The sequence below is a fragment of the Idiotropiscis lumnitzeri genome, chromosome 19 (genome assembly GCF_059441095.1).
Source record: "Idiotropiscis lumnitzeri isolate Australia: NSW breed Sydney's pygmy pipehorse chromosome 19, RoL_Ilum_1.0, whole genome shotgun sequence".
In the NCBI taxonomy this organism is placed as follows: Eukaryota; Metazoa; Chordata; class Actinopteri; order Syngnathiformes; family Syngnathidae; genus Idiotropiscis; species Idiotropiscis lumnitzeri.
The window spans coordinates 13,233,697-13,261,643 of record NC_142409.1 but is presented as its reverse complement, the minus strand read 5'-3'; the positions used below and the strand labels follow the sequence as shown (position 1 = coordinate 13,261,643).

The 27,947-nt window shown below is 49.3% G+C and overlaps 3 protein-coding genes across 4 annotated transcripts; all 3 read left to right on the top strand.

Annotated features, from left to right (window-relative positions):
- Positions 1–690: 690 nt before the first annotated feature.
- phex (phosphate regulating endopeptidase homolog, X-linked) lies at positions 691–8,008 on the top strand. The gene is made up of 23 exons (XM_088282795.1): positions 691–836; positions 900–1,056; positions 2,497–2,553; positions 2,624–2,785; positions 2,861–2,944; positions 3,141–3,367; positions 3,519–3,587; positions 3,941–4,057; positions 4,125–4,208; positions 4,395–4,537; positions 4,653–4,746; positions 4,830–4,958; positions 5,369–5,470; positions 5,541–5,618; positions 5,693–5,796; positions 6,014–6,072; positions 6,190–6,244; positions 6,359–6,426; positions 6,505–6,635; positions 6,809–6,874; positions 6,938–7,042; positions 7,116–7,192; positions 7,489–8,008. The coding sequence occupies exons 2-23, from the start codon at positions 918–920 to the stop codon at positions 7,589–7,591; spliced, it is 2,253 nt and encodes a 750-aa protein (XP_088138921.1). The 5' UTR covers positions 691–836; positions 900–917; the 3' UTR covers positions 7,592–8,008.
- ptchd1 (patched domain containing 1) lies at positions 7,647–17,261 on the top strand. Of its 2 annotated transcripts, none has more exons than XM_088282792.1 (6): positions 7,647–7,668; positions 10,357–10,526; positions 10,686–11,164; positions 12,319–13,021; positions 14,451–15,133; positions 15,483–17,261. In XM_088282792.1, the coding sequence occupies exons 2-6, from the start codon at positions 10,508–10,510 to the stop codon at positions 16,584–16,586; spliced, it is 2,988 nt and encodes a 995-aa protein (XP_088138918.1). In that variant the 5' UTR covers positions 7,647–7,668; positions 10,357–10,507; the 3' UTR covers positions 16,587–17,261. The 2 variants fall into 2 exon arrangements, with proteins under 2 accessions (XP_088138918.1, XP_088138920.1); XM_088282794.1 differs by having other exon boundaries at positions 10,629–11,164.
- Positions 17,262–18,120: 859 nt separating this feature from the next.
- On the top strand, positions 18,121–27,768 carry adgrg2a (adhesion G protein-coupled receptor G2a). The gene is made up of 19 exons (XM_088282796.1): positions 18,121–18,435; positions 19,089–19,165; positions 19,517–19,842; positions 19,959–20,217; positions 20,290–20,331; positions 20,712–23,059; positions 23,123–23,259; positions 23,331–23,487; positions 23,559–23,711; positions 23,849–23,971; positions 24,050–24,095; positions 24,172–24,269; positions 24,374–24,498; positions 24,578–24,846; positions 24,924–25,023; positions 25,132–25,418; positions 25,542–25,643; positions 25,717–25,830; positions 26,205–27,768. Exons 1-19 carry the CDS (start codon positions 18,407–18,409, stop codon positions 26,315–26,317), a joined length of 4,905 nt encoding a protein of 1,634 aa, XP_088138922.1. The 5' UTR covers positions 18,121–18,406; the 3' UTR covers positions 26,318–27,768.
- The last annotated feature ends 179 nt before the right edge of the window (positions 27,769–27,947 follow it).

The window sequence follows — 27,947 nt, the reverse complement described above, 5'->3', positions numbered from 1 at the left end:
ATCATGGGAATCTTTGCCTTGTCTGCCGGCAGCAAACTTTTACAGGCGCCATCATCGGAATGATTCAACAGGCCGTGTGTGCGTTTGTCAATCAGGCATCCGGAGGGCAGCGTGTCCTCAGCAGGTTGAGATGAAATGCACTTGGAAAAAAAATAGGGAAAAAGGACCACCTTTAATCACGATAGAATTTTTTTAGGATATTACCACGGTAGAGGTGAAAAAAATGAGGTATCGAAAAAAGTACTACCTCATTCCCCCAAAAATGCTTACAATAAAAGAAAAATACGGACATGTTCAGGGAAATCATAATGGAAGAGAAAAAAAAGGTAGGAAAGTAATTCACAATGGACAGAAAAATAGAAGAAATACAAAAAGACAATATAAATATAAAGCAACAAACAAAATCAGGAATAATTCAAAGACAAAATATAGAAACATTTTATTAGAAAAAGTAAGCGAAATTTAAATTAGGAAATACAAACAGGAAACATTTTGTAAAATGTATGTAAAAATGCAGTATACAAAAAAAAGGATGAGGAAATGAAAGAATGCTTAAAAAATGAAATTATAAATAGGGAAAATGGAATGAATGAAAAATGTAAAATATTTAAATACATTATACAAGAACATGGAAAAATATGCCAAAAAATACAAAAGTAGTGCACATTACTGGTAGTTGGAAAAGCATTTTTGCAGGAGGCGATCGTCAGCTGACACACACGTGCGTACACAAACTGGGAGGGCGGAGTGACTGCGGGAGGGGCGAGCAAGCAACTTGAAGAGGCCGGCACAAGTTGGAGGAGGCTGCAGAGTGACACTTTAGAGCCGAGCCCAAGGTAAGCCCAATCCCGCACCATCAGATTCCACTTCATTTAATAATTTCTTTCTTTTCACTTTAGTGTGTGAGCTTGTCCATCATGGAAGCGGAGCATTTAAGCGGCGGGGTCGGGGTCGGGGTCGGGGTCAAACCCGAACGGGGCAGCAGCCGGCGCTACACGACTGCCTTGATTGTGTGTGCGTGTCTCTGTGGGATTCTTCTGCTTGGGCTCATAGTGGGTGAGTGCATGCGCGCGCACGCACACGCACACACACACACACCCACGCCTGTTTTCATGCCGCATTATAATTTGCGAGGAATTTCCAAGTGTACACAGAAGCGCACATGCAGACTGAAATAAGGTCGTGGCTCATGTCAGCCTATTTCTAGTTGATATAAGGTTTCAAACGCCAACATGCGACACGTTACTCGCCCGGGGAGGCCTTCTGGGACGGCAAAAACATGCAAAGGGGGTGTGTCCTGGGGGTGTGCTCAAGCATTAAATTGTGCTTTTTAGAACTCAAGTTCAAAATGGCACCTTTCATTTCTAAGTGATTGTTGTCATTGAGCCGGCAGCAAAAGGATTGACATTGAATAACCTATTTTCATCAATTTTGTCGCATTGACTCCCATTATAAACCATGCAAAAAAAAAAAAAAAAAAATCTCGATTAATAATCCATTTGTGAAAAAAACAAATCGGACGTTGACCATATTTGGACCAACGGATTTCCGCAACGATATGCCACTGTAAAACATGATGTATTTTGAGGTGTTAGGGAGGAACCAAATGTCTAATTTTATCCGACAAAGTATAGAAGTCATGTTTATCCTGTTGCGGGTCACAGTGGCAACATTCACATCATCTCAAACAATTTTGGTTGCGCCGTATTTTTAGTACCATTTGGATTTAGATGTTGCGCTCAAGTGTGTGTGTGCTTGTCACGCATTCTTGTGGCGCCCTCGAAGTGTAATTGCGTGTTGCGGACGCCCCAAAGCCTCTCGTCTCCCGCCATGCGTGTGACCGCACACAAGAATGCCAAGTGTTCCACTTTTTGTTTTACTTTTTTTTTTCTGGATGCCCTCTCTTGTTTTCGAGCCAGCGTCGTCGCTTCCTGTACGACAAGCGTAGTCGAGGTTGGTCAGAGGTCAGCCACAGATTTGCTGTCCGTGCTCTCATTTGGCGGGTTCTCGTCGTCTGTGGAAATGCATCAGTGGCACGTCAAGTCAAGTAAGGGAGGGAAATTTTGCGGAACAAGTTCGGCATTGCCGCTCCTAACCAACAGATGGCAGTAGAGCACCAGCTGGCTCCGAAACATTCCACAGTTTGTCATGTTGCAACATCCCAAACAGAAGCCAAAGGAAGAAGTCAGAAAGCGGCCAAAAAATGACGCGTGATGCAACCTTACAATGTCGCGTTTGTGTCTTTTGGGCTTAAAAACACAAAATCGTCTTGTATTCCAAAATTGGCTCAAAGAGACGCTTTCTCTGCGGCGCTTCCCGCTGGGAGTCGTCGATTCCCTTTGGCCGGGAAATGATGGCAAGTTTTGAGAAACGCAGGCCAGAACATTAGGTACACCTGCTTGTTCTTCCGGCCATCTGTTTTCCGTCGCGAATGACCTCCAGGTTCTGGAGAGCAAAGTTTGCTTTTCGACCTGAACCAACGTTCTTCCCCATCAGTTTCCCAAAGAAGCAAACAGCAAGAATTCTGTCTGACTCCGGAATGCATCGAGGCAGGTGAGAACAACAACTTTTGTTTTTTTTTCCTTTCTAAAATTTTGAGCAGCGAGATAACATTTCCATCCAGCTGGAGCTATTCTGAGTAAAATGGACAAATCGGTGGACCCCTGCGAGGACTTCTACACGTTCTCCTGCGGCGGTTGGCTGGAGAACAATCCCATTCCCGAAGACTCGTCCACGTTCGGGATCTACCCGTGGCTTCGTCAGCAGGTGGACGTGCGACTCAAAGGTGCTCGTGCGCGGGAAGAAAACCTACTTTTTCATGTGGCAAAATATGTTTAAGATCAAAGTTCTTGACTCGTAGACTTACTGGAAGCGCCCTGGAAACCCGGCGAGTTGGAGGCGGTGACCAAGGCCAAGACGCTCTACCGCTCCTGCATAAACGAGAGTGAGTAGAGACTTGAACGCGAACCATGACGCCAAAGCGCCGCCCAAAAAAAGTACGCAAGTTTTAGGAGAAAAAAAAAATCATATTAAAAAATAAAAATGTATAAATAAATGGAACATTGTCAAAAGGAACTGCTTGACATAAGTTCCAAACACCAAATGTGCCTCCAGCAACTTTAGTTTGGTCGTCTTTCCAGGTTTGCTGGAGGAGGTGGACGCGCAGCCCGTGCTGCGGACGCTTCAGCAGCCCGACTTCCGCTGGCCCGTGTTGGGCGACGGCCTGGGTGGCGACTTCCGCTGGTCCGAGCCCGACTGGAACCTCCTCCGGACTCTGGCCCGCATTCGGAACCGGCACAGCAAGAGCGTCCTCATCCGAATTTTCGTCTCACCCGACGACAAAAACTCCTCTAAATACATCATCAAGGTCGGACGCAATGTTGCCCGCGATGATAAAAGGCAACCATGTGAACGCACACGTGTCATATCTGAGAATGATGGCAAATTATTTTGCTGCTGTTTTTTTTTCTAATTATGCTCCAGTGAAAATAAACCCAAATGGTTTTTTTTAATCACAGCTGGATCAAGCCTCCTTGTCTCTGCCGTCGAGGGAGGACTACGTGACCAACTCCTCTGCTGCACAAATGGTGCCTATCTCAGTCCGGATAAAAGTTCCCCAACTGAAGCTTGCTCGAACTGCTGAACTTTATTCTTATGCACTATTTAGGGTTAATCAGAGGCACTTGAATTGGTGGCAGTTGTGCACTGATTCTCTTTTGACATAAGTTTGCATGTGTTTGAACACCATTGTAAGAGGGTGTGCATACTTTTGCAACTACTTCTCATTTGTTTTTTTTTCCCACTCGAGTTGTTCAGGTAGAAAATGACATCATTTTCCCCCCTCTATCTCAAACCGCCTGGCATTTGATCAGGGGTGTTTAGACTTTTCCTATCCACTCCCTGCGTGTAAATGCGGCTTTTTGTGTGTGTGCGTGGGCAGTACCGTGCGGCCTTGTTGAGCTTGATGGTGGACACGGCCGTCATGCTGGGCGCTCCCCAGAAAGCAGCCCGCGTCCAGATGGAGAAAGCGCTCGACTTTGAGACCAAACTGGCTCACGTAAAGACGCCGTTTGTGCATAAATCCATGAAACGTGGAACACACGTGACATTTTTTACTCACCCAGATCATAATTCCCTACGAGAACCGCACGAGCGAGAACATGTACAACAGATACACGCTGTCCCGACTGCAACATCGGATACCGCAGGTATGTTTCGTTCAAATGTATCGTGCGCTCTTGGATTTAACTTGAGTTTGATTTTCTGCAAACGTTCTGGTGCTTTTTCCACTCCCCAAAATGAGCGAGACTCACCTACTATTTATCCGTTGAGTAAAAAGTCCATTTTCATTTAACTCTGCCCGTTCTCCGTTGCGTGACTTTCTTCTACCGCAGTTGGACTGGTCGTTCTTCGTCAAGTCGGTGGTGGAGTCCGACAGCGACACGTCTCGCTCCATCTCCACCTCGGAACCCATCATCGTGCGAGCGCCGCAGTACTTCCGGGACCTTGTCAAGCTCATTAATGCCACAGACCCCAGGTACACGCGCACACACACACACACACACACACGGGGCCTCCTGGGGCTCCATTCCCTCATTAGCAGCCACTAATGAGGTCACATGACGCTACGTCATAAATTTGTCTTCCTGCAGGACCGTGGCCAACTACGTACAGTGGAGAGCCGTTTTTTCCAAGCTCACCACCCTCAGTCGCCGCTTCCTTTACAGATACCTCGACTACGCCAGGGTCAGCGTCAGCCTTCTTATGACACAAATGCAAAGAACGCAGTCAGCACGATCTCGCTGACGGTTCTGACCTCGCTTTGGCAGGTAACCACGGGAACCACTTCTCTGACACCGCGTTGGGACAAGTGCATCAACTACATTGAAAACTCGCTGACCTACGCCACGGGCCGCCTCTTTGTCGACAACTACTTCCAGGAGGACAAGAAACACATGGTGTGTGTGTTATATTTTGTCACCACAACGTTCCGTGAATATTTTCCTATTGATGCATGAAGGCGTTTCCGTGCCACGTTGGACACGTTAGTTACTTTCGTCCTCGTGAGGTCATGAAGGACATTTCCTTTACGTAACTTTTCAAAGGTGGTGTCCTTGCAAGGTTGTTTACTTGAAATGCATCCTTGTGAGGTCGCTAAGGACGTCAACTTGTTGAGGATGGATCCTCATCGGTATGCCCGTTTCCATGCATGGGGTGTTTGCTTGTAAAAACGTTTTCTATGTACGTAGCATCCTAGCGTGGTTATGTCTGAGTTAAAAAAAAAAAAGCCTACTTGTCTCCTATTTGACATTATTCTTCAAAGGATGCAAGGATGTTTTCTCGTGAATCTAAAAAGTCATCTCCGTAGATGGACGAGCTAATTGACGGCGTTCGCGGGGCCTTCATCGACATGTTGCAGAAAGAGAACGATTGGATGGACGAGACGACCAAGACGAGAGCCGTCGAAAAGGTGAGCCTTCTCGTCACCTTTGCTCTTTCTTTGAAATTTTTTAAAAAAATTTTTTTTGTCCGTCCCGCAGGCGCACGCCGTCCTGGCCAAAGTGGGCTACCCCGAGTTCATTCTCAACGACACGTACCTCAACGACGACTTGAAGGAGGTTGTCACGGCGGCTCCCGTCGTCCTCGTGTTTTGTCGCCACCGATGACTAATCAGCCAAATGGACGTTTTCAGCTGGAGTTCGACGAGAACGACTACTACGGCAACGTGCTGCAGACGCTCAAGTTCATAGCTCAGGCTGACGTGAGCTGGCTTCGGAAGACGGTCCCGCGCACAGAGTGAGTCGTCCCGTTTCATTATTATTTTTTAAACGTTCCCGACTTGGCTCAAAGCAGAGTTAGCCACGACTTTTGTCCACTTGTTCCCATAAAAAAAAAACTGGCGCTCTGTTATAATTGCCGTGTTATAAGTGGCAAAAACCAAAGTTCATGTCGCGAATCTTCCGACTTTTTGGCCACCAACGAGCGGTTCTCCCGCATTTATTTGATGTTGCAGGTGGTTCACCAACCCAACCACGGTCAACGCCTTCTACAGCTCCTCCACCAACCAGATCAGTAAGACTCATTTCACTTTTTAATTATGGAAGCAAATGAAGTGAAAAGCTAGCGTGTCGCAATGCTGTGTCGGGTTCTTGAAATGGTAAAATAAGCAAAACGTGTTTTCCTTCTCAGGGTTCCCTGCTGGCGAGCTCCAAAAACCCTTCTTTTGGGGGAAAGAGTATCCAAGGTGAGATTCAAATCAAATGACGTTGTGTATTGTAGGCTGCGTTAACACATCTTGGCCACTAGAGGTCATCTGCGGGCGAGCGTGACCGATCAGTCCTTTTTCGTGGTCTTGCAGGTCTTTGAGCTACGGGGCCATCGGCGTGATCGTCGGACACGAGCTGACGCACGGCTTCGACAACAACGGTGAGTGCGGCGTGCCTTTGTTGGCCGCAATATTTCGTTGCATTTTATCCGCTTTTTCTCGGTTCTTCTCCGGAGCAGGACGGAAGTACGACAAGGACGGCAACCTGGAGCAGTGGTGGAGCAACTCGTCGGTGACGGCCTTCACAGACAAGACTCAGTGCATGGTGGAGCAGTACGACGACTACTACTGGGAGGAGGCGGGATTAAATGTGAGAACGGCGCAAAGTCCCGGTTTTGTTTTCGGGTTCTCGTCTGTAACGTTTGCAATTCTACACAAAATACGAAGTTTCAAGTTTGGTGTCAACGCCATAGACAGGCTAACAATCATCAGCAGTCGTCGCTGCAGCGAGCTTCTGCGATGACTGTTGTGTGTTTTGTTCAGGTCCGCGGTAAGCGGACGCTAGCGGAGAACATCGCGGACAACGGCGGAATGAGACAAGCGTTCAGGGTACGTTCGCGTTAGCGTAGGCGTCACAGGTGAGGCGGGTCCCATTGTTGTTTCCCGCGTCAGGCGTACCGGCGCTGGGTGGCCGAGAGCCGAGGAGGTGTGGAGGAGCTGCTTCTGCCCGGCGTGGGACTCGACAACAACCAGCTGTTCTTCCTGAGCTACTCGCACGTAAGGACGTGCTCTCCCCGGCCGGGACCGCCGCGTCGGGTCTGACGCGCTCGCGCCCTGCGTGTGTCCGCAGGTCCGCTGCAACTCGTACAGACCCGAGGCCGCCAGGGACCAAGTACAAAGCGGGGCGCACAGTCCGCCAAAGTACAGGTGAGGAAACGAACGTGAGCGAGGTGGAGTCTATCCCAGCTGACTCCATCCCAGACTTGCCGTAACGTCCACTTACAACCCAGGCTAAAGTTGATCTCTCGGTCGAGATGTGTCACTTCATCATACTTTTTTGACTCAAATGTTTGGCTCAATAGAGTTCCTCTGCTCAAAGATGGGGATGCAGCACTAATTTTGTCTAAATGAGGCTCCTCATTTCACTTCACCGTAGTTGCAGAGGCAATTTTAATGATTTTTTTTTGAGCCACTGAAACTGAAACTGGCTCCCCCCCGCGCAGGGTAATCGGCGCAATGAGTAACTTCCCGGAGTTCAGCAAGGCCTTCAGCTGCCCCGACTCGTCGGTGATGAACAGAGGCGCGCTGTCCTGCCGGGTGTGGTGACCTTTCACCTCAGCCTGACGCCCGAGGGTGCCCGCCTACTTTGCCAACTTTTACGCTTTGTTCACGCACAACTTTGGGTTTGTACCAGCGGAAATTTTTACACATTTTTTTAAAATTTGATATCTCATTGTAGCGACAACAAGATGAGAATTTTTTTTTCTTCATGTAACCTTCACGTTTAAAGCATTTTTTCTTGTGTTGGACAAGGAACCCTATTTGGTTAACTCTCTCCCCGCCAATTGGAGAAGAACTCTCCTGAATGGCAAAAACGTTACAATGAAAGAAATGCGCGTTCATTAAAAAACATAAATCATAATCACTCATTTCAAATGATGACTTCTATAAGTATGTTACGCTTGTCTATTCTTGCATTACTTGTATTCTATTTTCTATTTTACTGAATATTTTACACTAAAATCTGGCAATTTCCGTTTTTATTTATTTTGAAAATACAAAAATAAATGTGATTTTGTAACTTTAAATATGTTGTGCCGGTAGTCACTTTATAAGCAGCCCAAGCTGTCGCCCGGATGTTGCCGTGGCAACTGGCTCAGCAGCCATTCATAGTGAACTGAAGATGATTATGAGCCGAATAGACGCATTTGATGAACTATTTCAGCAATTTCCTGAAGTCTTCATATTTCAGATGCAAGAAAAATTCTGCCATGCAAATGTGTCAAACTCGGGAGCTTTTTATTTTCTCTTTCTTTTTTCTTTGAGTTCAGCTCATTGATTAGTGGCCATTTATTACACACACAAACACGGGCGTTGTCTCACTCTAAGGATGCCAGCGGTTGTCGTGGCAACCTGCTGTGTCGTCTCTCTTATCAGGGTCATGCTGAATGCAATTGAGTGGCAGGCAGGCGATGGGAGGGGTGGGGGGGGGGCGAAGGCACGCCGTTAATGACCTTGTATCTGTGGCAACCCTGGCGGGCATTGCAGCCAGAAAAACAGTCCATGTGCGTGTCAGCTGGTGTGCAAATCCCAAGTAGTCGCTGAAAATAAGATGTTCAGCAGATGGTGTCAGAAGCCCGATGCCTACTTATCTGAATGCGTGCAGCCGCAGCGGCACAGAAAGGCACAGACATTTGGTTTTCCACTTTTTGCCCAACGTGATTTGCCGTTGTTAAACCTGCAAGTACGGTAATAAAGTTCAACAATATAACAATTCTTTATTATTAAGATTTATTTTCGACGTCTTTTTACGTCGTTTGTTGTTTGCTTTTGCAGCGATAGCGAATGCAACATTGAGCCGCATGCATGTTTTTTGTCTTCACTGTCCTCTCGCACACAAAGGCAACATTTTCCCGTCTGCATTTTCTGGCCCGTAATCCAATCTTGACGGCTTGTTCTCGTGACCCCGCCCTCACATCAGCCCCCGTCCAGGCCAGTTAGGCGTTCTGTTTGTCCTGATGTCGTTAAGAAATGACGGACGGTCACTCTCCTCGCTCAACAACCAGCGCGCAAATACACAGCCAAGATGTTACGATTTTCGTGCAGCAACATTCACGGGGACAACCTCAAAACGTAATTAACCTCGCTTAACGAAAAGGCTTCGTCCACAAAATCCAAATTAATCGGATGATTGTATTTCAATTTTCAGAGCTTGAAGTGGACATGAGTGGAAATGTGCACATACATTTTGGTGACGATTAATCGTAACGTTAAGCTTTTCACTTTCCTCATTCATGTGACAGTGCAGCCGAATGACTCGATTGGTCGCAACCTGAACATGTGGCTGCCATGTTTGGAGCGCTTCGCCGATTAATGGGGTCATCAAATATACACGAGCCAGGGAAAAAGACGTGACGGCACGCTTTATTAATGGATGAGCTGCACCCAAACGTATGGAGGAGGAAGCACTCACGACCACCGTACGTGCGTCCTAAATAATGGACATCACGTCGCCAGGAGGAAAAAAACAAATCCTATATGCACGATTCCGTTTGCAATAAATCTGCGAGCTGCACTAATTATGACTTTGGTTCTCAGAAAAAGTCCCTGAGGCTGCCACATTAATTTTCTCTCTTTCATTTCCCCTCCTGCGCTCGCTTCCTGCCTCGAGAGACGCTCGCTCACTCATTGGCTGGCTCGGCCTCGCCCGAGGCTATTAAAAGCTAATTGGACCTGAATTGAATCATGGATTTAAATGTAAACAAACACAGCGGACGTCCACTTTGCGCCCGATTCCGCTCTTAGCCTTTTATGAGGACTGTTTAGACGAGCCACATTTGCACTTTTTTGATAAAGTAACAAATGACTCGAAAGCGCAGAACACAAAAACTGATCAGCGTGACACCCAATTTCAGTATTTTTTTCCCTTCCTCTTTATCAACGTCAGGAAGAGTAAGTAAGACCGATTATTGGATGTCTCGAAAGCAAAGGACACACATCCTGATTATCGGGCTGAATTGGAGCATTTTGCATCCATCACGATCAGAGTCAGCGACGGCTCGATTATCAAAACGACGTAACGCAAACTATAACATCAGGTTGACTTTGATCACATTTCGGGTAAAAAGCAAAACTTGAATGTGTGTAATTTGTGACACTTTAATGTCGATTCTTTGACATACTCCATAAGTGCTCGGTAGGCGGCGTTTTATTTGAAATTCTCGAAGATGAGATTTACTTCTATGAATCGTGTCGCCAAAATTGTTTTTGTTTTTTATGAATTGCTTGCTTTATTGTCTTACTTCCGTTGTCCAACGAGGCGCTCTTATTTTGACATCTTACTACTGTGATGCGTGCGCGCACGCGAGCAGACTACTAAACAGCCGCGCCGTGCGCGTGCCAGTGCTGGGCTCAGCTGAGTGTCCCGAAGTGCGCAGGTTCCGGACCTTGCTCTTGGCAGAAGGGGGAGATCCGCTCCAACACGCCGGAAGACGCAGCTCGTCTGCGGCGTCTCGAGCGGGGATGCCCGCTGCAGCATCAGGTAGGCGGGCCGGACCGGACCGGACCGGGGAGGGGGGGGGGTTCAGGTCGCTGCTGAACGGCGACATGACTCACTTACTATTCGTCATTTTATTTTTTCAAGCGAGACTTTTTGGCGGATGAGAGGAGGCCACTAGAGCGCCCCCCACCCTCGTTTCAGATGCAGAGAAGCGGGGCGTGCACCACCGATGCGCCCGGCCGCCCCTGATGCAGCTCGGCGCCGCCTCGGGGCTTTCCGCTGGCTGGGAGAGGCTGGAGCGGCCGCTGGAGGCTCGTCGGCCGCGCGCCGCCATGCTGCGCCAGGTGCTGCACGCCGGCCTGAGCGGCGGCTTCCGCGCGCTCGGCCGCTTCGTGGCGAGCCAGCCGGTGCTGTTCGCCTCCACGCCGGTGCTGCTCGCCGTGCTGCTGGGCGCCAGCTTCAGCCGCTACCGCGTGGAGGAGGACGTGCACGGCCTGCTGGCGCCCAAGCACAGCCTGGCCAAGATCGAGGGCAACCTGGTGGACAGCCTCTTCCCCATCAACCACTCCAAGCACGCCCTCTACTCGGACCTGCAGACGCCCGGCCGCTACGGCCGCGTCATCGTCACCGCCCGGCGAGGGAGCGTGTTGGAGCCGCCCAATCTGGACGCCGTGCTCGAGGTGAGAGACGCAATGAACTCTCCGTTAGGTTTGTGTCTGGGGGGGAAAAGTGCACCGTCACAAAAATGAGTGAATGAATGAAGTGAACATTTTAAACAAGTCTGTATGCACTGATTGGAATTGAACAGACTGGATTAAAGTGGTGCTTTTGCTGTCACTTAAATTCAAACTTTTGGAACAAGTTTGTCATTTCACTGACAGCGATGGACATTTCTCATTTGGCTTGATTGCGTGTTGACGAAGAGCGTAAATCAAAGTCAGAAAACGCCAAATCAAGCAAATTAAACACTTGCTGCAATAAAAAAACAACCAATTTATTGCCCCAGCCCACTATGATTTAATTGAGGTGCAAGTATAAACTGGCAAGCGAGCTCGCCTGAAAAGCCAATTTACCGTCAAAGGCAGCGAATGCGTTTGGGGGATTCAAGCGTGAAATGAAAAGTAATATGAGGCACTTCAAAAAATTGTCAATTTTAAAGCATCGATGGAATAACGGCAGGAAAAAGTTGAGAGCGACTCGCATCTGGCTTGTTGCTAGGTAACCAACCGTGGGGATGTTGGCACTGTTGTCCTATTGCCATGGCAACTGGGGATGATTCTTAGTTTGTCAACATGTTTGCAAACCTCCACAAGTGTGGAAAAAGATTACAAAAAACACAGTCAACTGGTGCTTATTTGCAGTTCTCACCTTAATATTTCTTTTCCAATGGGGAACATTGTGGTGAACAAAATGGCGACCAAGCACTGCTTTTGTCTAAAGGCTCCTCAACTCATTCAACAAAGTTCCTTGGTCCAAAAATGTGAACAAAGTAAACTCCTCAACTCTCAACTTCCTCGGCACCAAGATGCCACAAGATGGTGGCAAAAGCTCTACTTTTGTCCGAATGAGGCTCCTCAACTCATTTCAACAAAATTCATTGGCACAAAAATGTCAGCAAATCACTACTTTCGAAACGTGAAGCTCCTCACCTCGCGTCAACGTAGTTCCTTGGCCACAAGATGGCGCTACTTTTGAAGGCTCGTAATACAAAAAAAGTCAATGCACCAACCCATCAACATTTTTCAGGGGGTGAGGTGTTTAATTGGTGGCAGCGAAATCTCGGGGGCGTTATTTCATTTATTTGATTCTATGCACGTCATTTCTTCCTTGCCAGCTGCACAGACTCTTCTACCAGATGCAGGTGACGGTGCCCCCGACCGGCCCGAACAGCTTCAACTACTCCTTCTCGCACCTGTGTCTCCATGACGACAAGAACGGGTGCATCGTGGACGACATCATCCACGCCATGGAGGACATCCAATCGGCCCGGGCCGCCAACCGCTCGGCGCCGCCGCTGCGCTACCCCATCACGCAGCTGGCCGACGGGCGCCAAGCCTACATCGGCCACCAGCTGGGCGGCGTCCAAATCTGGGCCCCCAACGCCGCGGCGCGAGGACCGCGGGGCGAGGGCGTGCGTTCGGCCCAGGCGCTCCAGCTCACCTACTACCTGCAGGCGCGTGGCGGGCTCATGGAGGGCGTGGCCGGCCAATGGGAGAAGGCCTTCTGTGGCCAGCTGCGAGAGTTTGCGGCCCTCCACCCCCAGCTGGGCTTCTACCCGGCCACGTCGTCGTCCCTCAGGACCGACTTCCAGTTTACCTCGGTGCTGGCGCGCCGCCCCCTGTTGGCCAGCTTGGGGCTGTGCGGCGTCCTGGCCGTCCTGTGCTGCTCCATGCGGGACTGCGTCCGCTCCAAGCCGTGGTTGGGCTTGCTGGCCTTGCTGTCCGTCACGCTGGCGGGACTGACGGCCGCCGGAATCCTCAACCTGAGTGGCGCCACCTACAACTCCACCTACCTGGGCATTCCTTTCGTCATGCTGGGTAAGTTGACTGGCATTGATCATCAATCATTTATGACTACGTTCACTGATATATGCGGATTATCGGGATTGTGCGGCGCTGGAACAGAGTCGACAGATAATAGCAATGCTCGCCGTCATCTATTCTTTATCCTCTTGAGAAAATTACTGCAGTTTACTGATGAGCTGTAAACTTCTCCATTTACAGTCAGTATTATACTGCCTCCTAGTGGTCAATGTGCACACATCATTAAATTGAAGGGGAAAAAAAGTGTCAAAAATGATTTCTTTACATTTTTTTAGTCAAGCATTCCGGCATGTTTGGAAAGTACAAGCAGTTTGGACAGATTCAAACCAGGATATCCTCACTGTGAGCCAACCGTAAGCTTAAAGACAAAAATCTGCCCGGTTTGTGTACTTTGCGCTTTTCATTGGTGGAATGCGACGCAATATTTTTGTCCGAGTACATTTAAGGTCTTTTGTGTCACGCGAGCATGCCCACATGCAGTCTTCTAGCTCCTCTGTAATGCGAAGGCGGCATCGCTTAAAATAGCCGCCCAAAATAGAGGAGAGGAGATGCGCACACAGCAGTGTCACACTTAACTGATGGATAAAAAAAAAAAAATAATTATGATGGAAAGACGGCAGAATGCGACGAAAATGCTGGGAAGAAATCGCCTTAACTTCTCTAACCAACTTCAGCTTGTTTGGTTGCATAATCCTCACCCCCCCTCCCCAAAGAGTTCGGCCTGGGAGGTGTGAAGTGCATTGTCGTGTTGAGGTCACCCAAATGAGGTGAGGTGAGGAGGATTTTATGTGTGTCACTGTTGCCGTGGCAACCGAAGAAAACCGCGAGATGGAACCGTCGAGGCTGCTACTGCAACATGATCAGGTTAGTTTTGGGCCTGGACTTGCTGCGTCATTGTCAAAATATTACAAACCCTTTAGAGTGAATCCCTTTTGCAATTTTGGCAAAATTGAAACATAATAAAACCAAGACCAGTAAGTTGATTTTTTTTTACTTTTTTTTTATATAAATATTTAAAAAAATATTTTTTAATGTCACAATTAGGCCAATAACAGAACATAGCAGGAGGGCTAACCTAACACTCACAGCGTAACAAGTAATTAAACCCACTAACTTCAACCCCAAGTTAAAAAAACAAAAAAACGAAATAAATCAACTAATCGTTGTATTGAGGTTTTTTCAATTATTCCCTGGGTCAATTGGTGCAGCAATTTTGCAAATCAATAGACAATTTTTTAATGCCTGCATTATACTGCCCCCAAGTGGTGAAGGCGCACACAGCAGAAAGAGCAGCACAAAGTGCATTGAATTCAATTTTTTAAAAAAGTGTTTTGCATTTGATTTAATTCACTGTTTTGGTTTCACCATCCATATTTTGTTTGTTTTAATTTTCGAATTTTTTATTTTATTTTTCCCCCCACAGGTCACGGCCTCTTCGGCTCCTTTGAGATGCTGTCGTCGTGGCGACGCACGCGCGAGGACCAGCACGTGAAGGAGCGCGTGGCGACCGTCTTCGAGGACGTCATGTTGCGCTTCTCGGGCACCACCGCGCTCCACCTGATGACTTTGGGCCTGGCCGCCTCGCCGCTCACCAACATGGAGGCGGTGCGCCTCTTTTGCCGCACCGCCGCGCTCGCTGTGGGCGTCAGCTACGCCTACATGCTCTCCTTCTACAGCTCCTGCTTGGTCCTCACCGGCTACCTGGAGACCGGCTACCGACACGGCTGCTTTTGCCGACGCGTGCCCAAACAGGACCGGCTGGATTCCAAACCGGCCTGGTACAGATGCCTGATGTACACCCGCTACCAGGACGAGGGGCAGACCGCCACCGGCACGCCGCACGGCCTCGGTCACGCTCCCTACGCTCCCCACCCGGCCAACATGGCGCATACGCGCACTTACGTCCACCCTCGGGCGGCCAACAACCACCCGACGAGCAGCCCCGCCCACCCTCACGCCTCGGACGCGCATCCCCAGGACTCGCACCTTCTGCTGGGCTGCGTGAGGCGTTGCTATGGAGACTGGATCACCAATACCTACGTCAAGCCCTTTGTCGTGCTGCTCTATCTGGTCTACATCTCCTTTGGACTCATGGGCTTCCTGCAGGTGAGTCACTCAGTGTGCAAGAAATGACTCATTCTCATGAAGAACTTGTCACAATGACATCGCGTGTGTGTGTGTGTGTAGAAATGTGTAAATGTTTGCGTATATTTATCATCACTGGTGAGCTATTTTTAGAACAGACACAGGTTACTAATGTCATCCTTGGGGCTAACTAGTACCCGCTGGCACAATTTCTTTTCTTTTTTTTTTTTTGACAAAAAGCAAAAATGCATCCGTGTACGTAATTGCTCACCCCTCCCCTCTCTGCTCATCGAAAAAGAGGGAAAAAAATATATACTCAAGTGAGTATGTACCATCAGCAACCAGTAAGCCATACTTGTGTCGTTAACAGGTGACCCAGGGCTCGGACCCCAGCGCCCTGGTTGCCATGGACACGGCCACGGTGTCGTACACCCAGGCCCAGCAGCGCTACTTCAGCTCCTACTCGCCCGTCATAGGCTTCTACATTTACGAGAGCGCCCCCTACTGGAACGCCACGGTTCAGCGCGACCTTCTGGAGTACGCCAAAGGCTTCCAGCGCATCAGCTGGCTGGAGGCCTACCTGGCCTACCTGTCCGAGCGCAACCGGTCCGCCAGCTCGTCCCGGGAGAACTTCACCCACACTCTCCGCCACGACTTCCTGCGCGAGCCACAGTTTGCCCACTTTGCCGACGACATCATTTTCGCCGAGCGGGGTCCCGGCGAGGAGCCCGACGTGGCGGCATCCCGCATCTTCCTGGTGGCCAAGACCACGGAGAACAAACGCGAGGAGATGTCTGTGCTGCTGGACACGCTGCGCCGCCTGTCACTCACCTCCCGCGTGCGCTTCCTCATCTTCAACCCGTCCTTCGTCTACCTGGACCGCTACGCCGCCGCCGTCAGCTCGCCCCTGCGCCACTCCCTCCTGGCCGTCCTCTTCCTGTTGGGTCTGTCCTCGCTGGCCGTGGTGGAGCCCCTCGTGTCCGTGTGGCTGGGGCTCACCCTGCTCTCGGTGCAGTTCGGCGTCCTGGGCTTCATGACGCTGTGGGGCGTGGAGCTGGACTGCGTGTCGGTGCTGTGTCTGATCCTGGCGTTGGGACACGCCGCAGACTGCAGCGGGCCGCTCTTGTGCGGCTTTGCGGCGGGCCGCGGCGACAGCAGGACCCACTGGGTGAGGGTGGCCCTGGAGAGGCACGGCGTGCCCTCGCTGCAGGCGTTCCTCTGCTACGGCGCCGCCCTGGCGCCCGTGGGCTCGGTGCGCTCCAACCTGACGCGCACGCTCTTCCGCTGTCTGGCGCTGACGGCCGGATGCTCCGCCCTGCACACGCTGGCCTTCCTGCCCACCCTGCTCACCTTCCTGCCGCCGTCCAAAAACCGAGCTCACCGGACGCCCGCGGGCGACGCCCCTCGGCAGGAGGTGGAGTGCGTGGAGATGGACGACAGCACTCGGGTGGTCGACCAAATCACGACGGTCTGACCGCAGCTTTGTGCGAAGACGTTTTGGCGAATTGACATCCTTGAGATTCACGTGCGGCGTCGGCCTCTTCAAACCCGCTGGTTGCCATGGACACCGCCATGTGGGAGCGGGATCGAGCACGTGGAGGGAAAAAGGTGAAGCAACTGCATTTCACCAGGGCAGAGGAGTGAGGCGCTGGATGGAGTGTTGCCATGGCAACAGGCTTGCCAAAAACAACCAAAGAGCCGAGCTCAGCCTTTTGGGTACCGTAAAACTGATCTCATCGTTCGGCTGCTGCCAGCTTTTTGCTTTACAGTTTCGAGTTAAGCTGCACAAAAGTTCTGGGACAGCCAATCAATAATAGGAGCACTTAATTGATCATCTTATCAAAATATTTTGGGTAATTCTTTGCTTCCAACGCTTCCTTTTCTGTTTCCGGTACACAAATCACGGTCCTTAGAACTAACTCATGGATATCATTTCAGACAAACTAATACATTAGCAGAAATCTTTTCAGGTGGACACAAAATTGCCCCAGACAAACGTGAGAAAGTATTTTTTGACGCTCCACATTTTTGACTTTTCACTTCCCATGGGTGTCCCAATACTTTTGTCCGTTTAGTGTCCTCGTCCGTGACAAGACAAGAAAGCAAATGTCTGGATTGCTACTCAAATAAAGTCCCGGTGATTTCAACACGCTCGAGTTGTTGGCCTTTGTGACGTTGCTTCACAAAATCATTCGTCCATCGACGCAACTTTGTTTTGTTTGGAGCTTTATGCGAAGTAAGAAAAAAATATAAAATTTATTTAAAAACATATAATTGCTTGATGCGTGTTTAGTAAATCAATGTCAAAGTGGCATTTTTTTTTTTCCTTGGAAGCGAAAGTTTGGACACCCCTGATTTGGAGTGTTCAATGACGCTAACGCGTTTCAAACCGTGAACCTAAAATGCGTCGAAACCACGATGCTGCCACAACAACAACATTTCACTCTAAAATGAAAAATCATCTTTGAAAAATAAATAAATTAATCCCTCCTCAGTGCAACTGAACAAAGCCCGCCTTACACCCGAGTCGCCCCCCAGCAGCCTTGAGGATGTTTTCGTCTGCTTGACTTTTCAGCCGTCTTGCGACCATTCCTCAAATTCACCGCCACACCCGTGAGCGTGTGCGAGAATGTTTGGGGGGAACATTTCTCGAAGCAGAATTGCGCAATATTGCGCTTTTGTCTTTCCACTGTGCCAATGTTCCGCATACTTTCTTGTGTTTTGCTGCGCACAGTGAGACGGATCAAATAAAAAGCTAATACTCCGTCCAGGAAGTGTCTGGACCTGCATCCGGTCGCACCAGCTGTTGCCCTGCGGTCGCGTACGAGGTGGATGGCTTGATGGCTGCATGGAGAGATGGAATGATGGACAGACAGACGGATGCTTGGTTAACGAACGGATGGATGGACGGAGTGACGGAAGACAAACGAGGAGGACGCAGAGAGATGGACGATTCCACGAGGTTGATTTTTCTTTTCCAGATGGATGATGACAATTAAGTGGCTTGGACTGACGGACAGGAGGACGGATGACACAGCTTGGATGGAGAGATGAGTCACGGCGGGTCAGACGGGCGGACGTCTTCACCCCCCCCCCCCCGTGTGGGCGTGTCTGTCATTTCCCGAGCGCACAAACTCGCCGCAGCAGAGCGAGCGAGGTACACTTTTTGTTATCGAAGCGCTCAACTCACATCAACGCAAGTCGCATCACAAAAGAAAAAGAAGAAGAAGAAGCGAGAGGATGGCGAGGCGGTTGCACGAACCGAGCAGTTTTCCAACCTAGGACGGATGCAAAATGGACCCAAAGAGCACCAAAAGCATCAGGTAGTTTTATTTTTTTATTATTTTTTCAATTTTCAGTTGTGTTACGTGTCTCATAATTTGAAAGCGTCCTTAAATCAGCACGGCCATAAAAAAAAAAAAGGTAACTTCCTCCACCATGGTGACAAACTTGGCGTGTCTTTGTGTAAATATGAGCCGATGAGAGTTTGACATGCGATCTGCAGAACTCGAGCGCGTCAGGACAATGAGGCGCCAAACAAAAGGTTGCCGGTGATGCAAGTGTGAATGTGCTCGCGGAGCAACCCTGCCCCGAGGTCGGAAAACCGCTTCCAGTGTTGAAGGTGGCCCAAGTCATCGGAGAAGATGTTGACAACACAAAGGCGGGAACAGGAAGTGTTGTCCTCTCTTAACATCGTGTCGAATGAATTTTGGGGAAGTCCAAACTGACAAATGTATTGAAACACAACATAACAATCAACAACTGGGAAGTTGACGTGCCGGTCTCGTGACGCCAACCGCTTGATTCTAAACGTCAACGTCAGGTGAGATGAAAAGTGTTCCCCGTTCCAGTTCATCCCGAGTGCGTCCTTCCATAGCTTGCATTTTCGAACCTTGCGTTTTGTCCTGGGAACTAAAGAAAGGGGCGTGTCGCTTCTAAGGTGCGTCCCATTACTTTTGCTCACATGTGTTTCCAGGAGGACGAGTGGTCGCTGCGCGTACGTTTTGCTCCAAGTGCTCCGGCTTTCCTTTTGGGGAGCTGCTCCCGTCCCAGGTACAAATGTCCCGTTGCCATCCAATCTGGTTGTGGTGCTCAACCGGTTCTAGGTTTGGATTCAGTTTCTTGCTGGTTTGCTTCGCCACCGTCTTTTGTTCTATACAAGCACCCGCGTTCAGGACTCTGAACCGGTTCTTCCTCTTGTCGCCAGTGTTTGAAGTAGGAAAACCTGCTGCTATCACTGTCATATAAAATGCTGCTTGCTCGTTTTCATGGCGTTAAGGAACCAAGAGCACCGATTTAGCACCTGAACCACGTTGGTGGGACGCTGGTTTTAAGCCACTCCACAGAACACCACTGATCAGTACCACCTGCACCCAAAAACTAAAGTCCTCTCCTCCATGAAAGCTTTTGGTTACTTCCTGGGGGACACCAAGGCGGTGCTGAATGGCTGCAAAGACCACTGGACCCTGCAGGGCAGCACGTCCATGCCCGTGTTGTTGCAGATGAGCGTGTGCCTGGACGTGCGAGTGGTCTCGCCCGGTGCCTGGGTGGCCTTCTCCTACAGCTCAGTGCACGCACCCCGGCCCGAGCTGGGCCTGGAGGGCAACGAGGGGGCGGTGTACGGGTGGCTGCTGGGGGTCCGGCACCGCTTCCCCGTTAGTCTGTCGCTTGCGCGGTGGCACCGCGTGTGCTTGAGGAGAGATGTCCCTGGAAAGTCGTTCAGCTTGGAGGTAATCAGTCCAAAGTCTGATCCACGTTCTCTCCTTTTGTTCTAAATTCTGCATGTGGTCCTCAGTTAAAAAAGTTGCCTTCCCTTTAACGAGGCCGTCTGACTTTTGGTTTTCAGCTTAACGGACGTTTGGTGGCCAAGCGGACGGTCATCGCCCAGCCCATCCCCCACTCGGGGTCGCTGTGGCTGGGCTGTCGTCCTCGGCAACGGCCGCGCGGCGCCGCGCTTGGGCAGGTGGAGGTGTACATGTTCCGCATGTGGGCCGACCTGGCCCAACACGGTCCCTGCGAGGACGGCACCGTGATCGGCTGGAACGCTGGATTCTGGGGCGTGACCAGCCCCAGGGCTCGGCAGACGGACCGCAACCTCCATTGTGGTGAATATTACGATTTGGAAGAAACGTTGGCGCAAGTGCTGCAATGATAGCGAGCATATTTGTTGCTTTTAGCACAAACACCTGAATTTGGACTCGCTTTCCCTCCTCCACTTGGTAAGGAATTGATAATACCATAATGCACTTAGTCTATGACTAACCTTGACCCCTGACCCCTAACCCTTTACCATGATCCTAACTGTAACCTAAAACCGTAAACAGTTAACTCTCCTAACCAAACCATAAACCGTCATTTATAACCCGAGTCCTAAATCCAGAACTCAAAAAGATAACCTTAGATAGAAGATAATCGTAGTCCTAAACCGAAGCGCGAACGCTTTCCGCTCACCTAACCCCGAACACAACTCCCTTCCTGTCACCTGACTCATTCCACATTGCACAAAAGCGAACGTGCAGTTGCTTCAACAGGACATGTACGATCAAACTGTGATTATTTTGATCTTTTTAAAGTCATCGTTACGACTTTTTGCTTCCAGTTTCGACACCTACTGACAGCCCCCATCGAAGTGAGCCTCCGTCTGTCACAGTGACACCTAGTGGCCGCACGGAAAAAACTTCACTCGGCATGCCCAATCCGTCAGTGACGGCACCTCCCGGTGCAGAATCAATAAGCGGCAGCATGTCATCGGACATCACGGACTCTTCCGTCATCACCACCGGCGACTTTACATCGCTGCCTCCAAGTTCAGCCCCGCCCACTTTCCACAGCCCAGCCAATCGTGTCTCAAGTAGCATTCAGGCGTTTCATGAAAGGTCACAAAAATCAAACCACACAATCGGTGAATTGTTTTTTCCGCCTGCTGACAATGTAACGACAATAAGTGCAATCACTCCCCTCATCAAAGACACGTCAAAGTACAACCTAACGACCTCGTCTATTTCGGCCTACAATGTAACGAGACAGTACAAAGGATTGAGACATCTTCCAAATGACACAATGTACAACACAACAACTCACCCATTACTACCGTCTGCAAGCTTCACTCTTGACAACAATGTAACCACAGTTAGTGAAAGACCCCCCCCCATCAAAGACACCCCACAGTCCGATCTTGCGTCTGACTTCAATGTAAGCACACTCAAAACTTTTACACATCTTCCAAATGACACACTTGAGCACAATGTAATTCCACCGAGTGCGATCACACCCTTCATCAAAGACACGTTGCGATACAACTTAACGACACTTTCTTCTATGTTAGCCTACAATATAACGACAAACAACCAAGCTTTGACAAGTGAAACAAAAACGGACAACAGAATATCTGACTCGTTCCGACCACTTGCAGACAACACACTCGAGACTAATGTAACTCCAGTTAGAACAACAGCACCTCTCATCAAAGACACGCCACTATACAACGTAATGGCACCTTCCTCAACATCAGCCCACAATGTAACTACACTCAAAGCATCAGCACCTCTTCCAAATAATGCCACAATGCACAAGAAAGCAACTGGCGGGTTATTACCATTTGCTAACAACACACTGGAGAACAATGTGATGACAGTCACCATAGTAACACCTCTCATCAAAGACACAACATTATACAACCTAACTACACCTTCGTCCTTTACAAATGACGCCACAGTGCACGTCACAGCAGCCAACACATCAACACCCAAGGACACAAAAAACCGCGACGTGACGACGGTCAGTGTGATAACATCCGTCATCAAAGACACCTTACCATACAACCTAACTACCGCTTTCCATACATTAGTTGACAATGACGCCACAGTGGACAGCATCGCAGCAACCAACGCAACACCGACTGACATAACAGGCGTCAATGGAACTACAGAAAGTTTGATAATGTCCCAAATCAAAGACGCATCACAAGACAACCTAACTACCGCTTTCTCTACGTTAGTTGACAATGTAGCGACACACAAAGTATTAAAAAACGACACCACAATGGACATCATCACAGCAGCCAACACATCAACACCCACCGACACAAAAAACCGCGACGTGACGACGGTCAGTGTGATAACATCCGTCATCAAAGACACCTTACCATACAACCTAACTACCGCTTTCCATACATTAGTTGACAATCACACCACAGTGGACAACATCGTAGCAACCAACGCAACATCGACTGACATAACAGACCTCAATGGAACGACAACCCAAATCAAAGACACATTACAAGACAACCAAAATACATCCTCCCCTCAATCCGTCAACGATGTAACGACTCACTACAAAGCATTTTCATCCAGTGCCAATCGCACAAAACAAAATCAGAATGTAAGCACAGCCAACATCCTCGTTCGTGACCACAACCGGACACCTCAGAGTAGGCTGACATTCATGACGACAACTCCCGGTGCCACGCAACCGGACAACGCCACCGTTACAGACACTTTCACGAAACACGTCCCGACAGCGACACAAAACTCAAAGGATGGCGTTATCGGCGACATGCATCCAAAGACGACCGTTGCCTACCAAAGCAAACGTCCTAGTTCTTCCGCTCCGACAATTTCCAACCACGCAACACCAGCGACCGACCGCACCACACCTGAAGCGATGAATTACGCAATAAGCGACAATCTCGGGGACATGTCCCCCGTTTCGTCACGCAATCATTCTGAAACCGGAATGGACTCGAGTACGCTCGTCGGAGGCTCCCGCGAACCTTTTGCTCCAACCTCGACCACGATGACCTCAACTACGACGAGTAACAACGACGCTCCAGAACAGGCGATCGGAATGACGTCCACGTTGTCTTCGGGTACAAAGAAGAACCTGGAGGAGCAAGCAGACAAACTTCTGGAAAAAACCCGAGATGCGTCTCAGCTCAACTCCTCGCAGGTAAAATTCAAATCCAACGAAATGAAAAGTCCAACTTGGCCGCAACTAACTTGGGTGTGGCAGGTGGCAACGTTGGTGGCGGAGCTGGAGCGTCTTGTGGATGCTCCCACCGTTTCTCAAGCTTTGGCCTCGAAAGCCGTCGGCATCGTGAGCAACCTGATGGAGGGCGACGCCCTCGCGCTCCACGCGTCCGCCAACAGGTACCTTTCACGTAAATTCCGTCAAAAACGGACTCGCATCCAAGGGGAATTCCTCCGGGTGTTCTCCTCAGGATCGTTGGAGTGGTGGAGGACTTGGGTCTCAAGCTGCTCGTAAGCGACGCCCATGCTGTCCTCTCGTCCGGCTCGCTGGTTCTGGCCGTCCGGAAAGTGGGCGGAAGCCATTTTCCACAGATGAATGTCGACATCTTCAACACGGATGACGTTGAGGTAGTTCCACGGCTACCGTTTAGGAGTGCGACAACCAAACTTTTCTGGGTTTTATTGTGGATTTGGTGCAGATGAGCGACGGCGGGAGCAGATCCAGGAAGTGGGACTCCACCATGGCCTCCGTCTTCCTGCCATCTTCCATCACAACGGCCTTGAGTGATGACGAGCAGAAGCAAGTGGACAGGGTCCAGTTTACATTCTACTGCAAACCCATCCTCTTCCAGGTGCGTTCCTCGCTACGCTCATTCATTCACTGCCATCGACGTTCATTGAAATCGTCAATTGAAACGCGGCATTCAAAAGTTTACACAAGATCAATTTTATCCTGGAAATATACTTTTTGTGCGTGTGTGTGTTGCAGGACCGCACGTTGAACAATCGGACTGTGGTCAGTCCAGTGTTGGCATCGAGCATCAGCAACATGTCAGTCAGCAACCTGACGGACAACATTGGCTTCACCATTCGAAACAGCCAACCCGTCCACGTGAGTGCGCACCAACATGAGCGCCAAACCAGTTTTTCGGGGGGCGTCCTCCTGACTTTGTCTAAATCGTCGTGGCAGGTCCACTACGAGGCCGTTTGTGTCTTTTGGGATTCGGCTCTGCACGGTGAGCTTGCCGCTCGTACAACAAGACGGCGATTAGCTGGCTTGGTTCTCAATATTCCGCTCTGGATTCTTTTCAGGCGGTGGTTGGAGCTCGGCCGGCTGCGCTGTGGTGAGCGCCACGCCGTGGGGAACCACGTGCAGCTGCAACCACCTCACCTCATTTGCTGTGTTGCTGGTCAGTGCTTGACGTCGTTCGGCGTTTGCCAACGTTCCATCCGGACAAGCGGGTTCGCTCTTGAAATGTTCGACTGCACGTTTGTGTTGTGTGTCCTCAAACAGGATTTGTCCAGAGGCGGGATCCAAGACCCCCGGCAGGCGCAAATTCTCACCTTCATCACTTATATCGGCTGCGGTGTTTCGTCGGTTTTTCTGGCGGCCACCTTGTTGACGTACCTTTCCTTTGAGTAAGGCTCTTAAACGAGGCCTTCACGCACTTTTTGGATTGGTCCAGCCTGTTTTTTCGTCTCCTTCAAACTGTTGCAGGAAGTTGCTCCGTGACATTCCCGCCAAGATTCTGGTGCAGCTGTGCTCGTCCTTGCTCCTCCTCAACTTGGTGTACCTGCTGGACGGCTGGCTGGCGCGGTTCCCGGCTCGCGGCCTTTGCATCAGCACCGCCTTCTTCCTGCACTACTTCCTGCTGACTTCCTTCACGTGGGCGGGGCTTGAGGCCTTGCACATGTACCTGAGCATCGTGCGGGTGTTCACGCCGTACCTCAGCCGATACATGCTCAAGTTCTCGCTCATCGGCTGGGGTCAGGAACTCAAATTGGGCGTTTCGGCAAAGCAAAAAGATTTTTGAGTTTTGACCATTTGGTTTTGTCGCCGGCAGGTGTTCCGCTCGCGGTCGTGGTTGCGGTGATCTCGGCGGACAAAGACAATTATGGCCTGGTGACGTACGGACGGAACACGGACGGCACCTCTGGGGACTTGTAAGTCCCAAAAAAAGGCTTTTTTGCAGTCTGAATTGACGGATACAAATTTGCATATGGAAACATCCTTTTTGTGGACTTTGATTTCCTTTCGTCGGCGTTCTGCAGCTGCTGGCTGCGCAGCGACGCGGCCTTCTACGCCGGCGTGGTGGCCTACTTCCTGGTGGCGTTGGCCTCATGCCTGCTGGTCTTCGCCGTGGTCATGGCGCAGCTGTCGCACATCAAGAAGCAGAACCCGCACAACCAGTCGCCTCAGCGCGGCGTGGCGGCCGACCTGCGCAGCGTCGCCGGCTTGGTGACGCTGCTCGGCCTGGCGTGGGGCTTCGCGTTGTTCGCCTGGGGGCCGCTCTACTTGCCCTTTGTCTACCTCTTCACCGTTTTTAACTCTTTGCAAGGTCAGTACAACTCATGTTACCTTTTCCATCGGGTCAATATATCCATGGCAGCAAAGCACTACTTATGTCCAAATGTTGTTGTCCATTCATGAATCCTCAAACCCATTTGAACGTCCTCTGCAGGTTTTTTCGTCTTTGTGTTCCACTGTGCCTGCAAGGAGAACGTCCGCAGGCAGTGGAGAACTTTCCTGTGTTGCGGCCATCTGCGATTGGCTGAAAACTCAGGTGACTTCTCCAATTTTCAAGCCAGTTAAAAATAAAAAGGACAAAGAAGAAACGAATACACAAATGGTTGCAGAATGGAGTCGGACTGCCGCTCGGGGGAACAGGAAGTTCTCGGTGACCACGTCGGGCGTGTCGACTCGCCAGCTGGCCTCTCGGAGTTCCTCGGTCGTCAGCAACAGCACGAACGGTAGCAGTATGTCGACGCAGCACATCCCGGAGAAAAAACTTTTGCCGTACGCTAGATGTACTGTAAATGATAATTAGGTCAATGAAGCTCCTCAACGCACGTTCACAACGTTCTTTGTTACCAAAATGTCACCACATGATGGCAAAGTATTACTTTTGTCCTAATGCAGATCCTAAACCCACGTGAACATTTTTTAGTACCAAGATGGCGGCAATGCGCTACTTTTATTGCATGGCTTGAGCACCGAAACACAAAGAGGTGCAGAAGATGAGTTCCTCCCCAAATCTGTGACTTAAATTTGTAATTATTTAAAAAATGAACATGCCATTTCAGCACATTTTCACACTGAGGTTTTCATGTCCTCGTCCCCACAGGTTCAGTGTTCGCAGACAGCGGCATGTCTGAGGGTTCGAGCAGCGACGTGGTCCTCAACGAGCTGCACAGACAGACTGTCATTTTTGAACATAGTCCACTTCACCACTTGTGATTCTGTTCGAATGTACATTTAGTTGTCAGTATTTCTCCTTGGGCCGGCATTGAGCGTCCTCGCCTCTACAATTCCAGACATGACCACTAGATGGGAGTGCAAGACTGCTCATTGGTTGGAAACAAAACGGTTCGATTCGTGATGGCTTGGCGAATGCAAGCATCACCAGCAGTGAGCATTATAGACATGATTTTTTTTTTATATAACTTGGGGGCATTTCTGATAACAGTGAAGGATTGCTGATCCTCACACTCTCATGGCAAGCCGTCAGCATTTCATCAGGGTCATACGGAAGGTCGTCTCCCGCCTCGGGGTCATGTCACAACTGTAGCCGTCGTTCATTCTGCTGCAGGAGGTTAATAGCGTCCGCTTCTCTTCAGACCATTGGCGAGATTACAAAAAAAAAAAAAAAGATGAGAAGGAAAGACCTTATATCAAGAACGCAACAGATGTTGCCATGGCGACCGTTATAAAAGTCATAAATCAAACTTGTGAGTCACAACTTCTCAAAAAGTTAATTTGTCCATCGTGTGTCCTCTTTTGGGGACGACTGAGGACTGCCGACGGTCGACTCGTGAACGGGGACAACGCGTAAAACAAGAATTTTCCTCCAGAAATCGACAGGAATGACAAAATATTCTTGTACAATATTGTACAACACACAAACATGCAGTCATGATTCATTTAAAAGAATATGAAAAGAAAGGATTTTGCCACATTTTTGTGTTTCGATAAGACTAACGCAAATAAAAATGGGGATGGTTCGTCTTTCTTTGCAGAGGATAAAGAATATATGCCTGTGAGTTTTGTTGTTGTCCGTCTACATTTGTTCTTCAAATATCCTTCTAACAACACTGATGCTATTCATTAGCACGTCAATGGTGTTTCCCATTTTGTGTTAGCATCCAGCTAGCAGACTCGAAAGCAGGGTCATGTGGTTGTTTTTTTTTTTTTTATATTTAGTTTGAGTTGCAAGACACTGTTGAGTTGCCGCGCTAGTATCTCGAGTTTAGCTAGCGAGTTAAAGTAAAAAAAAGAAAACATTTCAAAAGTGTCCGAATTGCTCATATTTGGAAAAATCTGGACATCAGCAAGGCTCCAACAAAGTCAAGCCTCCTGCGGGAGTGATGGGATCAATGACGCAAAGTGCTCAATCAGTTGCTGATTGAGCGAGTCAGCAGGAGACAAAGTCAGACGTTCAACTTTGCGCTGTGGGAGCACGACGTGACTTTCGCTTTGTCTTTTTGACCCTGGAAAAGCGAAACATTTTACTGCGGCTTGCAAAGTCAGTTGGAAAACACTTCTTCATGTGGCTTTCAATATGAGTATTATACTGCCCCCAAGTGGCAACAATGTCGATTGAATTCATGCAAAAAAATGTCCTAAAATGAATCGCTCCGAAAGATGAAATAAAATTTGTATTTGAAAATTAAAGTTAAATACAACTGAATTGTGCTGAAAATGTTTCATATTTTGTAATTAAATTCTGAAAATTATTGTTGAACATCAAAATGTTCATTTTTTTTTTGTGGATTTTTTTTTTTGTTCACAATAAAATATATTTCTAAATTCGGCTTCAGGGGCTGAATTACCCCCCCCCCCAAAAAAAAAAAAACAGCACAGTGAAGCT